At 31.5% G+C, this 13,573-nt stretch overlaps 3 protein-coding genes across 4 annotated transcripts in view; 1 reads left to right on the top strand and 2 right to left on the bottom strand.

The window, feature by feature from the left end:
* LOC124950378 (peptidyl-prolyl cis-trans isomerase-like) overlaps positions 1-2,151 on the bottom strand; it is a 2,533-nt gene extending 382 nt beyond the window's left edge. Inside the window, exons 1-3 of the mRNA XM_047496973.1 lie at positions 1,842-2,151; positions 582-935; positions 1-515 (exon numbers count right to left, since the gene is read on the bottom strand). The exon at positions 1-515 is cut by the window's left edge and continues 382 nt beyond it. Of these exons, the coding sequence (XP_047352929.1) occupies positions 444-515; positions 582-935; positions 1,842-2,045 (630 nt within the window). The 5' untranslated portion in view covers positions 2,046-2,151 and the 3' untranslated portion in view covers positions 1-443. The remainder of the gene's footprint in view (positions 516-581; positions 936-1,841) is intronic.
* A 958-nt stretch (positions 2,152-3,109) lies between these two features.
* On the top strand, positions 3,110-5,396 carry LOC124950377 (guanine nucleotide-binding protein subunit beta-2). The gene is made up of 6 exons (XM_047496972.1): positions 3,110-3,337; positions 3,456-3,601; positions 3,735-4,034; positions 4,162-4,363; positions 4,511-4,727; positions 4,886-5,396. Exons 1-6 carry the CDS (start codon positions 3,269-3,271, stop codon positions 4,990-4,992), a joined length of 1,041 nt encoding a protein of 346 aa, XP_047352928.1. The 5' UTR covers positions 3,110-3,268; the 3' UTR covers positions 4,993-5,396.
* On the bottom strand, positions 4,794-13,419 carry LOC124950376 (neuralized-like protein 4). 2 transcript variants are annotated; one of them, XM_047496970.1, is made up of 17 exons: positions 13,249-13,419; positions 12,816-13,031; positions 12,297-12,743; positions 12,011-12,211; positions 11,733-11,952; positions 11,498-11,594; positions 11,249-11,425; positions 10,827-11,135; positions 10,521-10,714; positions 10,119-10,408; positions 9,615-10,008; positions 9,179-9,500; positions 8,903-9,096; positions 8,621-8,826; positions 7,058-8,505; positions 6,824-6,973; positions 4,794-6,727 (listed from the first exon to the last, which is right to left on the bottom strand). In XM_047496970.1, the coding sequence occupies exons 1-17, from the start codon at positions 13,405-13,407 to the stop codon at positions 6,532-6,534; spliced, it is 5,220 nt and encodes a 1,739-aa protein (XP_047352926.1). In that variant the 5' UTR covers positions 13,408-13,419; the 3' UTR covers positions 4,794-6,531. The 2 variants fall into 2 exon arrangements, with proteins under 2 accessions (XP_047352926.1, XP_047352927.1); XM_047496971.1 differs by having other exon boundaries at positions 13,120-13,253.
* Between the last annotated feature and the right edge of the window lie 154 nt (positions 13,420-13,573).

The following is a 13,573-nucleotide window of genomic DNA, read 5'->3' as shown; positions in this document are numbered from 1 at the left end:
TAAATGACATAGAATAAAATTACTGTAAACGCATGAGATGAACATTTTAACTTTTAATACATCATGCATAGGTCAACATTTTTTACGGAAGAATGTGGATTTGACATAGTTTAATGTGACGTATTATTTATAAAAATACAGGTCAAACATGTTCGTACAAATAAATGCAGAAATAGAATCAGAGGAAATGTATTATTCTATATTATTGAATTTCTGCAAATGACTCATATATCATCACCCAATGTGTGGATAATAGCTGAAGTTATTAAATGGACGCAAAACCTTCTTACTTGCAAGCCATGTTTTCATTGATAGGAGGTTAATGTACTGGCATTGGAAATAAAGGTGACATTTAGACAAAAAATATTATTAGGATAATAAAGACGTTAATATTTGCAACAGCTAAATAAAAATGTAGTCATTACAGTAGCTAGTCAAACGATCTACAGTTGTCCACAATCCTGTATCACGAGTTTTTTGGTGGTCTGTCCACTCTGCGAGCCCATAGCTTCCATCTAAAACAAAATTTGATAAGTATCATATACTTATTTAAAATATATTTAAATATAAATATTTTCTACCTTCTTAACAATATCCATTCCCTCTATAACTTTTCCAAATACGACGTGCCTGCCATCGAGCCAACTGGTCCTTCCACTGGTAATGAAAAACTGACTACCATTAGTATTGGGTCCAGCATTCGCCATAGAGAGAAGGCCAGGTTCCGTGTGTTTCAAAACAAAGTTTTCATCTTCGAATCTTGTTCCATAAATTGATTTACCACCAGTGCCATTGTGGTTAGTAAAATCACCACCTTGGCACATGAAATTAGGGATCACTCTGTGGAAGCTGCTATTTTTGTAACCGAAACCTTTCTCTCCCGTGCAAAGAGCTCTGAAGTTTTCTGCCGTTTTAGGAACAATATCTGACCTCAGCTAAAAGAAAAGAAAGGAAAAAAAAAAATTACAGAATGTTATAGAATAAAGAAATATTTTTATCCTTCACTTAATATGATATAAATTCGTATAAAATGAAAAAAATAAAAAACAAAAAAAAAACAAAAAAAAACAAAAATTCGTATAAAAAAGTATTTATATATAATAACGCGATAAAAATAAATATCTAGATGGATCCTTTCGAAAATTCAATAAAATTTCCCACGGATATTAGCATAAAATTAATCAACGATTTAATTATGACATTATATTTACAAGTTACAGTTATTATCATGGAGTTATTTGAACTCTATCATTCTTATCAGATAACCATGAAAAGAAAAGAAGAGAAAAGAAAAAAAAAAAAGAAGAAAAAGAAAAACGAAAAAGGAGAAAAAGAAAACGAAAAAAAGGAAGACCACGCTCCAAGAATCGTCTCTATGTTTTTTTTCTCTTTTTTTTTCTTTTTTTTTTTTTTTGTTTTTCTTCATCTCCAGCAAACAATTATACAAATGCGGAAATAATTTTTATGCGGCATGAGAAACACGCTACGATTGAATCGGCGATGAGTGGAAAATTTTACTGGTACGATGAAGCACGAGGAAGTCAGGGTCGAGGACACGAAGTTACGAAAACACTAGAATAATTATCCACCAAAAAAAAAAAAAGAAAAAAAAGCTTCCATTAAATTCCGTTTGGAGTGCAAATAAATAAATAAACGATCGAAAGTTACGATTAAGTATGATGAAAGAAAATTTAATGGATAATTAATAAAACGGAAATAACGTTTATTACTGCCGGCTTACGAGTAAAACCAAGATGGCCAACCAACCATGCCGGAATTTTCGAGGAAGTTCTGCGTAACGCATATAGAATTGGATAAAAGAAATGCTCATTTTTCATTACCTCCATAACGATGCGACCCATGGGCTTGTCATCGGCGATGACATCGAAGAAAACCCGTGGCAAACTCATTTTCTTGGCGTCTTTAGCAAAATCTCGCACGAACGTAAGAAAGGACGGTCGACTCGGGCGGGCGGTGGCTCGCAAATGGCTCGTATGGCTGAAAGTCGAATCAATTGACAGCCGGCAGATCGATCTCAACGCCATTTCCTACGCTCGTTCCTTACGGAAATCGACTTTGATACGTGCGATCTTATATATTTACTTAATGCAAATCCCTTCAAATGCTTTTCCAAACAAAACCTTACCGGTTTTGGCTATTATTATGTAATAAAAGCGCCTTTTTTATGACAGTATATAAACGGTTATTGAAAAGATGGACGCGTTAGTTTCAAGAGACGACCAATCGAAAAACTCGAATGTCGACTATCATATTGCAAAGAAGAGACAACCAATCGAACGAATGAACGAACCAACGAATTTAGAGATTTAAAATATTCTTTAAAAAATAATTTCTAAAATGTAGTTTGGTATAATGTAAATTCATATATTGTGTTAGATAATTCTTTGTCGAATAACTTTTTAATGAAATAAGTTAGCATATTTACTTTGTGGTTATAGATAGAACTTACGTAATTTCATTAACATTCCATCAACTCGGTCGATAAAGTCAAAATCTATAATATCGATGGTTATCCTATCGATCGAATTAGTCGATAAATATAGATATCTACTTTATCGATGAAATTTTACATCGAAAATCGAATCACGTAATAATAGAAAATTAATACGCAATGTTTTTACAAGTTGCGTAAGATGTCAAGGAAAACGATTCAATAAATCAATAAATTTAATTACGATGACATCGACATTGCTATTTTCGCATATTTCAATGTTTAGATAATAATTCAACTTAGATATGCATATATTTTTTCTGCACGTATCTTTAAAATGATCTAAACTATCACATATTGAAACGCCAATTTAATTAATTCGCATTAATGAAAAAAAATTGATATAATTTTTTTTTGGCTTCATTTTAAATCTAAAAATTAATATTTTTAATTAAACATACTTATCCGTTTAGACATTTGAATAAATATAATATAGACCTCTAAAAATCTATAGATATTGCAATAATGGTTACTGTATATATAGGTAATTAAGTTATGTGTATGAGCCAAGCTAATGCTCAACAAATAGGATTAACCATCGGTTTTAATACGATTACTAGGGCAGCAGGCTAGCTACCTCTGTGGCTTCTTTTTTGTTTCGATGGAAATCAGTTCGTATTGTTCACCGTACAGTTCTTCATCGAGAAAGACTTTGGTTTCTAACTGGAATACTCTTAATCTTTATCATCCTCGAGTCTACGGCTCCTTTGACAATTCGTTATTGTTATTATTATTATTATTTTTAATTAGGAAAAAATGGGAAAGGATGACGCGGAAACAACAGCCTTAAAAAAGGAATTGGAGGATCTCATCAACAAGTGCAAGGTTTATTATCAATTCGAATTCTTTCGCATTTAATCTACTTTATTATTTATTTATTTTCTTTTTATTCGACATAATTTCGATGAACTATTATATCAACTATTAACAATGTATTTCGCAGGAGGATCAGAAAAAACAACAAGACACTACTTTGGAGGAAGCATGTGGTAGCGTGGCAGATGCTCCAAAAGTAAAATTATCTACGAAGAAGTTATTGAAAGGTCATATAAATAAGGTGAACTCCGTACATTTCAGCGGCGACAGCAGGTCTGTTATAATAAAATAGATTATATTTCATTATTAATATTAATACGATGATGATCGGAATAATTGTACGATGTATAATGTATTCCTATCCATAATCTTTTTAATTATTTCATTCTTAATTGTTCAATCTTAGACACTGCGTAACAGGATCGTTGGATGGAAAATTAATAATTTGGGATTCTTGGACCGGAAACAAAGTCCAAGTAATACCATTACGTTCGGCTTGGGTGATGTCGGTGGCATTTGCACCTTCCGGTAATTTTGTTGCCTGCGGTGGAATGGATAATATGTGTACCATTTACGATGTTAATAATCGCGATGCCACCGGCTCTGCTAAAATCACTCGAGAGTTACTCGGCTATGAAGGATTTCTTTCGTCTTGTAGATTTCTCGAGGACAAAAACATTATTACTGGCTCCGGCGATATGAAAATGTAAGTTATATACCCCTATATATATATAGATTTTTTTTATTCCTTGGTTTATTTTATTTTATTTTACCTTCTTTTTTTTTCGCCCCCTTTCATCAAATAACGCGTTTCATTCGTTATTCCCTTTCAGTTGTATATGGGATCTCGAGGCGAATAAAAAAACTACAGACTTTTGTGCACACGCGGGAGATGTTGTAAGCATAAGTCTTTCGCCTGATGGTAACACTTATGTAACCGGTTCCGTTGACAAGACTTGCAAACTTTGGGATTTGCGAGACGAAACTGCCAAACAGACATTCTTTGGACACGATGCTGATGTCAATTCCGTTTGCGTGAGTAGAGTTTATTCGGAGTTAGTTATAAGAGATTTCAAAAATATTAAACATTATAATTAAAAAAAATTTGATCCTTCGTATTTATCTCGTTATATTTTCTATTACGACTGTTATTTATCAATATATCAAATTTCTCCACGATAGTATCATCCTTCGGGACAAGGTTTCGTAACAGCCTCGGAAGATAAGACAGCTAGATTATGGGACTTCAGATCCGATCAGCAATTAGCAACGTTCAAACCACCAAATTCAAATCCAGGATTTACATCTTGCGGATTATCACTCAGTGGTAGATTCATATTTTGTGGAAGCGACGATAATTCTATTCATATATGGGATACGTTGAAGAATCAACACAATGGTAAATTATATATATATATATATGTATATATATTGTTTCATTTCTTTTTTTTTTTATATTTATATATTCATGTGCGAAAAAAAAATTGTCATTTATAACGATCAAGAAAAATTTGTTTAATACGTCTAATCTATATATTTTTTTCTTATTTTGTAAAGGTATTCTATCGGGTCATGAGAATAGAGTAACGTCGCTCAGTGTTACTAATAATGGTATGGCAGTAGCCAGTTGCTCTTGGGATCAAAATGTTCGAATTTGGGTATAAAATGTTTGCGATAAATAATTATTGTTTATAAAGTGTGCTTATGAAAAATAAAATAAAATGAAAAAAAAAAAAAAGAAAACAACGCAAAAAGGAAATAAATAAGATAATAAAAAAGAAATTACAAAGAAATTCGAAAACACGAAGGACGATTTAAAATTGTTTGATAATTGTATATAAATACTTAAAAGTCATAGAATAATGATTATTTTCAATTGTTGTCACGATAAAACAATTTATAGAGTGATCGTTCGATACAATAAGTATTTATGTTTATACCAAGAAACTACATTTCTTATAATTTAGTTTAATAATTTAATCGATCTCATGTACTAATCAATGAATGCATACACATATAAATGTCTGGTGACTTTTAGAAGAAGAAATATAATTTATGTTATAACGCATTAATGAGAGTTTTTCATTTTTAATATAATTGACAATTTATAGAATTTTATTTAAGAAAATTTGATGCTTTAAATATAAATGCTAATCCTAATTGTTCTCATTGTAAACATTCGTATTCTACTTTTATTTGTTTAATCACAAAATAGAGTAATTTAACAATTGCCATTAAAAGAAAAAAAGAACAAAAAAAAAAAAAAAAAGAGAAAAAAGAAAAAATGATAATTAGACAAATGCTTCAATCATTAAATCAAACATTCTTAAACATTGAAAAAAACATAGTAAGTGTTTCGTATCGATTTCTTATTAGTAGGAATATTTTCGTCGTAATAAAAAACTGCAATAAAAAAGTACATTTGAAATAAATTTCTTTCTCTCTTTTTTCTTCTTTTTTTTCCTTATGAATATATATATATATATATATATATATATATATATATATATATATGTATAAAAAAAAAATATATGTATATATTGTTTCAAATAAATCATTCGATATATTGTAATGAGAATTGCCATTGTCCATTTTTATTTCTACAACGTGCATATTACACGAAACTTCATCAATGTTGCAGAATTGCAGAATAGTGCATTTTGAGAAATGTATTGTGTATCTTATAACGCAATCATTAAGATTTGGTGTTTATTAGGCGCGAAGCATAGAAGTCAAAAATACTATGTCCCTTTGGACATATATAGGGAACTTATTATTGTGCAGATGTATCCATATGATTCTTGTTCGTATAAACTTCAAACCTAGGCCACCATTTACGTTGACGCCGAAAGAAATAATTTCTGAATATAATACACGTGTATTCATAGAGCACGCGAAGATGTTTCCTTTCTTTTATCATTTATAATAACTTAATATTAAAATAATCAAAATCTTAAGATATATCCTTTCGTACAAGACGAAAATCGATTGCAGTATACAATATATAATAAGATTTATATTAATGTCACAACACAAATCCATGTCGTAACTTCGACGGAATCAAATATTGATCTTTAATTCTTACCACTGCTGTATCACGACGGTATTTTATGTACACCGACATAGTTCTTGACTGAAAATAAAAATGCTCTTCGCGTATTTAACGAGAATTAATAAAATCGACGTATTTTCAAAAGAAAAATTTAAAATCCATCCAGATGTATCAGCAGAGCCACGATTACTGTAGCACCAGCTTCTTTGGTAGCCCATTTACTAGATTCAAATTGTGATTCAATATCGTCCTTTCCACTTGGTCCTATTGTATATGAACCAGGTCTTACCAACAATTGGAATGCAGTTGATGCATTAAGTTTTTTATTTGATTGATGATCGATGTATCTATATATATATATATATACACATATATGTATATAAATAATTATTTTAATTTGTTATTTCACTCTCTCATTCCTTTAACATTACTCATTTACTTACGGATATTTTTTAACGAATTCTTCCGATGCCGCATAATTTATATTCGGTGAAAATATTACTTGAGGATTTTGGACTTCGTTCTTCGTACATATTAAATTACTCGCATCTAATTGTTCCTTTGTCATAAGTTCTCCTCTGTCGAGAATTAATCTGAGAAAAATGTATTTTTGTAGAAATGATATATATATATATGTATATATACAAAGGAACAAAATAAGTATTCTCATTGCTGACCTTATGGCATCTAAGCGTATACCATAGAAAGCAACGTGCCATTTGTCTGTAGTACTTTGTGGGATTTGATTTGCATTGATACTTTGTCTTAAAGGAAATCTTGCCCAGCCAACGGGCAATGCAAATTCTGCCGGAGGTTCGCCCTTTTTACAAATAGCATTATCTCCTTCTGCCTTATAACAGGCACTGCAGTAACATAATGCATCGTCCAGTGAAAAAAATTCATCAGGCAATACGAGTGATTTTTTAAGCCTTATACATGCCTTTAAATATTCACATTTCTTTGTGACCGATGAAATACTTCCAGGAGTACATGGTAATGAAATATTCTGTATCGATGGTACTGTGTGATTATTTGTCATATTGTGCTGATTTGAAGATACTACGCCATTATTACAATTATCATTCGTTAATGTAACATTATCCCAATTAATATTAGAATGTAACTCATGAAAGCTTGAAGAAGTATTGTTTGATATTTCTGTTGATGAATTATCCAATACATTTGGTGCAAGATTTTGGCAAGAAAAGGAACCAATTTGTGACATACTCAAAATATTAACGGGTACATTATTCTGACTTGTAGTTATACTAACAATTTGACTATTGGATGCTATACTTTCGTTGATTGCATTATTAGCATTATTCGAATTAATTGCAGAATTTAAATTAGTAATATTTGTAGCGCTACTAGTCGTGCCATTTTTAATATTAATATTTGTTGCATTATTTATTTCTACATTTGTACATTCATTTCTAATATTTAAAACGTTTGCGATCGCTCGATGTTCCGTATGTATATTCGTTTCGTTAGTATTATTTTCCGACTGATTATTTTGCAATGTATTGTTATCGTTAACTTGACTTGTTGTATCTTCCGTATAACTTTTAGTTTTAATACTTTTTCCTTCGTTACTTACGTCCGAACCAGAATCTAAATTATTCGAGTCGGAAACACTCGATGTCGCTTTATTTTCTGGAATGTTGTTTACCAGATTCGTGTCATCGTTACTATAGGATACAGCAGAATAATTTCCATCCTTTGTATGAGAACTACATTGACTTGGTATGCTCGGAGAAGTTGATAAGGAAAGATCCGAGGATGTAGCTGGAATTGCATTTTCTTTTTCATGACATTCCAAGTCAGCTTTCTCTCGTGAATTTTCTACGTCATCCAATTCAGTTCTACATTCGGTAGCAGATGCAATTGTGCTATTATCAACAACAACTGAATTCGTATATAATTGATCTGTCCCTGCTATTGAAACTTGCTCACATTGACCATACAAATCGACCACAGCATAGACATATGGAGACACATCTGTTGCTGCCACTCCCTGATCTACACCATTAATATATAAGTGAAGTCTGCAGTCTTCGTCGATTAATAAACCTACTGTAGCATTGCACTGTAAGTTTTCTAATGCAGAGCCATATTTCGTTTTGACCTAATTCAATTGGAAAATATTTGACATAATATAGATTAGATTAAATTAAGGAATAAAAAAAAAAAAAAAAAAAAAATTTTCAATATTTTTAAATACTTTAAGAAGAAATGATTACCCTCATGCCGTTATGAAATATCCAATCACTGCAAATAATCCACGAGTGTTTTTTAAAACCAAGCGCTGTTAATGGAAAATTAGCTTTCTCTGGTGCAATACAAGTAACACCGCAAAGCATATTGGATACCCATCGCTCGTTCAATTTCTCAATTTTTATTTGAAATAATTTACCTTTTATTAATGGACGACTAGACATTACTACACCTGTTAAATATTGTTGTACGAATTATAAATAATTCATTGATTATCTTCCACTTTCTAATATTTCTTGAATTTTTACCTTGATTATAACTTGCAACTCTTCTGGCTATTACTTTTCTATCCAGTTCAATATTTCTACCATGGTTTTCATGAAATTCATAATTCCAATTTGTTTCTCCATTTATATTATTTACCGGTTGCGTTGGAGTAACTATAGTATCATTAGCTAATTTTCCTTCGGATATATCGATCGATGTATCCATTCCTGCATCACTATAAATAAAAAAATAAAAAAATAAAAAAGAAAATATATGTATATATAAATATCATTCGATAATTATCAAATATAACTTACTTTCTTATAACAGGTGGCATGGGATCTAACAATAATTCTAACGAATCCTGTAATCTCAAACTTGCATTGGGAGATATTGCCGTATTCTGATGTTTGTTACTTGTAATATTTATTGCAACAGTACTTCCAAAAAGTTCAATAATTGCATATACCATTTCAGGCACATTAGATGCCGCTATACCCATATCTTCTCCGTTTATATAAAACTTCAAATTGCCATCATGCGTTCGTTTCATTCCAATTTTATCACCAACGCAAAGCCATTCCAAGCTTGGGCAATAATTTGGACAAAGAACACATCCCGAATGTCTTACTTCATTTCCTATATAATTGCAATCGATCGTATGTATTAAATCTGTTTGACGCTTTATTTATAAGGAAAAAAAAAAAAAAAAAAACTTATTGAGATAATAGAAATTGTAAATTTTATACTTGCCTGTTAAGTACCAAGCATTTGCTGGAATAGAAGTTATATCAGGTACACGATTGGTAGGTTTCAACCAATTACCAGATTCATTGCTTATAACTCCTATTTTTAAACAACCACTCCATTCAGAGGCAGTTTCTTGAATAACAATTTCGAATATTTCATTATTGTCTAATGGAGTTTCACTTAATAACACAGCATTGGTATGTTCTCTACGTCTTGTTGCTACTGTCTTTTCGTTATTCAATTGAATATTTGAACCAACAGATGTGTGAAATTTATGTAAAACTTCTGTTTGAGCTTGCGGTTGAATTACAGATGTAGGCTGCTGACTGGTACTATTTTCTGAGGGAATGTATTGCTGTGTTAATGGATCTCTACGTTCTGGCAGTACAATTGTAACCTAAGGAAAAATATAAAGTTCTTTCTTTTTTTCTTCTCTTTCCCCCATCCACCTTTTTTTTTTTCCTTCATTTAAATAATTTTTATATATGACTCATTTTAATATTATACCTGTGCACATTGACCATATAAATTTATCACAGGATAAACGTGTAAAGGTAAGCCTGTACATGCTGGACCTTGATCTACACCATCTAAATAATAATGTAAACTTGTGTCTGAACATCGCATCATACCAATACGATTTCCTTCCACTAATTTATCTAAATCACATGCATAATTGTTACGCAATGTAATGCCATCTCGTATTACAGCAGAACCAGAAAGCATCCAAGTATCATGATCGATATCCGTCATTGTAGATGGAAATTCCAGTTCATCTGGTCTGATAAGTGTAACCCCTGGGAGATTTTCCTAATATTAATACAAGGAAGGCAGCTACACTTTTATGATACTCAAATTTAAATTTATAAAATGAACAATTAAAAGCTTCTATATTATTATAAAGATTACCTGCTTCAATAGCTCCAGACCACCTATCTACCATTTTATCAATGGTTACTTCGAACATTTCACCATCACGTAAAGCCCGATTTGCAATAACTATAGCTTCATTGAATTCACCTAAAGCTCTTGGTCTGGATGCTGTTAAACCATTATTTGTAATACGTGCATTTTTTCCATGTACATAGTGAAATCTCAAATCACTATTAAAGTAAAAATAAAATTAATATATACTAGTTATATATTCTGCTTTTATACTATGTATTTACATATTAGAAATAAATATTCAATATGTGAATATACAAAATAACAAACCTGTACAAAGTTGTATTACTAAAACTAGAATTATTTGTTGTTGGGCTATAGAAATCTGCAGTATCTACTATAGTTGCTTGTGCAGCTTGCCCATACAAATCTATAACACCATAAACTCTTTCTGGTACACTCATTGCAGCAGCACCTTGATCTGCACCATTTACATAAAAATGCAATGTAGCATTATCTTTTCTCATAACTCCTACACGATCGCCAACTTGTAATCGATCTAAATTTTGTCCATATTGATCTATCATAGTTGTTCCATTATGCATCACTCCATTTCCTGTCATCATCCAGGTACCTGATCTGTAAGACATGAATAATTTCAAGTAATAAGGCACATGGTATATATAGGCACATTATATATATATATAATAAAATTAACACATAGCCATGATACTATTTGTAAATACATGTACCTAACATTAGTCATTGTGTAAGGAAATTCCAATTCTGTTGGTGAATGTGTTGTTACACCTATTTCTATAGAACCTGCCCATTTAGAAACGATTTTATCTAATTTCACTTCAAATAATTCATTCGGTTTTAACGGTCGTGAGGTTAATACTACTCCATTATTGAAGTCATCTATGGCACTACAAAGAAGATAATTATAAAATAGTTCTCTAGTTTTCTCAATGAAAGAAATAAACTCATGAATTAATTACTTAGGCCTGTGTGCTGTACGTCCGTTATTAATTACTTCAGCATGTGTTCCACAACAAGAATGAAACATGAGTCTATCTGGTGGTTCTTCTTCTGGTTCTACAAAGGAATGTATAAATTGTCTTCCTCGTTGATAAATGAATGCACGTTTATATGTATCCCATCAAAACTATGGTGGTAGGAGAACCAATTAAGGATATTACATAAATCATAAAACAAGGACACTACTGTCCTTACCGTTCAATCCTTGTAACTGCAAAGTATTTCGTCGCGTGACTAAGTTCTGTTCTTCCCTTTCATCTCGATCGACAATGGTCACCTTTACAGTCATTCCATAAAGATCAATGACACCCCATACACCTGCTGGTACTTTGGCAGCAACTCCTTGATCAAGTCCATTAATTAAATAGTGGAGATTTCCATTACTTTTTCTTATCATTCCTACTCTGTCTCCTTCCTAAATAAATAAATATAATAATATCTTATAGAAAAGGTACTGTTAAGTTAAAACTTACTCTAAGCTCATCTAAATTGAATTCTCCATATTCACGTTGAGTGCCTTTTCCATTGGTTAAAATACCACACCCAGACATCATTGTTGTACCAGATCGCATATTGGTCATTGTTGCTGGAAATTCTAATGCAGTAGGACTATGCGTTGTAACTCCAACTTCTATACTACCAGACCATTTGTAAACAAGTCTATCTATACGTATCTACAATCAAAGAATCATTATTTCTTACATATTTCATTAATATCTTCTTTTTTTTTTTTAATATCATATTTCTATATAAGCTTACCTCAAAAAGTTCATTATCTCTTAATGGCCTATGTGTCATAACAACGCCATTATTAAATTCATCAATTGGTCTCCGCCTTTCAGCTGTTCTTGCATTATTAGATAATTTCACAAGCGCACCTACTCTTTCATGGAACCTTAAACGATCTTCCCTAATAGCAGCAGGGCTTGGATTTTTCGGTAAACTAACATTTACATTAACATTTAAATTAACATTCAAGTTAGCGACTAGATTAGTTGTAGATGAATTGGATGATCCACCAAGAGGGTAATCATTATTAATTTCAACCTCATCCTTTACTTCATTACTAATAGGTAGAAGTCGTGGATGAGTAATGGTAACTTGAACACAATCTCCATACATGTCTATAACTGCAAATAAACGCTCTGGAATGTTGGTTACCGCAATGCCTTGAGAAACCCCATTAATGTAAAATACCAGCTCGTGCTGTAATTAAAAGAAAATAAATAACAAAACATTCCTTGCATGCTCAGAATCATTAAATAAAAAAGAACATACATTAGAGGTTCTCATTACACCTAAAGTACTTCCCACATCCAGACTACTAAGATCTGTACCGTATATCTCTATTATTCGTTCACCATCGTGCACTATGCCAGAGCTAGTCATAATCCAAGATCCATGGCGAAGATTTGTAGCACAAGCAGGTAATTCCACAGTTTCAGGATCACATTCTGTCACTCCAATCTCTATAGTACCGCTCCATGATATCATCTGTCATTAAACAAATATTTTTAATATTTTATGAAAAAAATTTAACAATATTTACAAAAAAATTTCAACTACTATTTCCAATACTCACGTAAATTGTTCGTGAAAAGATAACACTTAACAAAATATAAAATATAAACACATGCGACATTTGACAGATCCAGATCCTTAATAGTATACCAAAAATTGATTTGCAAACAACAATAGTATGGATTCATACCTTTTTATCAATACGAACTTCGAACATCTCATCATCCTTAAGAGGCATAGCACTAAGTACCAATCCATAGTTATATTCGGAATAATTTCGAATTGCGGTACAATTATTATTTATTAAAGTTACACGATGACCGCTTCGCCGATGAAACATGTCGACCATTTACTGTGTCCATGCAGCGATATACATATATATAAGCAGTAAGATTTGCTATAATATATGTAACACTATCATCGTGCAATTGGTGGTATATAATGGTCAACGCTAATTGGTTAAAGGCTATAACGAAGCACCAATAGCGTACAATATCACAATGCGCGCGCTGCGT

Source organism: Vespa velutina, chromosome 7, assembly GCF_912470025.1.
Source record: "Vespa velutina chromosome 7, iVesVel2.1, whole genome shotgun sequence".
Classification (NCBI taxonomy): Eukaryota; Metazoa; Arthropoda; class Insecta; order Hymenoptera; family Vespidae; genus Vespa; species Vespa velutina.
The sequence above is the reverse complement of the archived record's forward strand: the minus strand, read 5'-3'. Positions and strand labels throughout refer to the sequence as shown.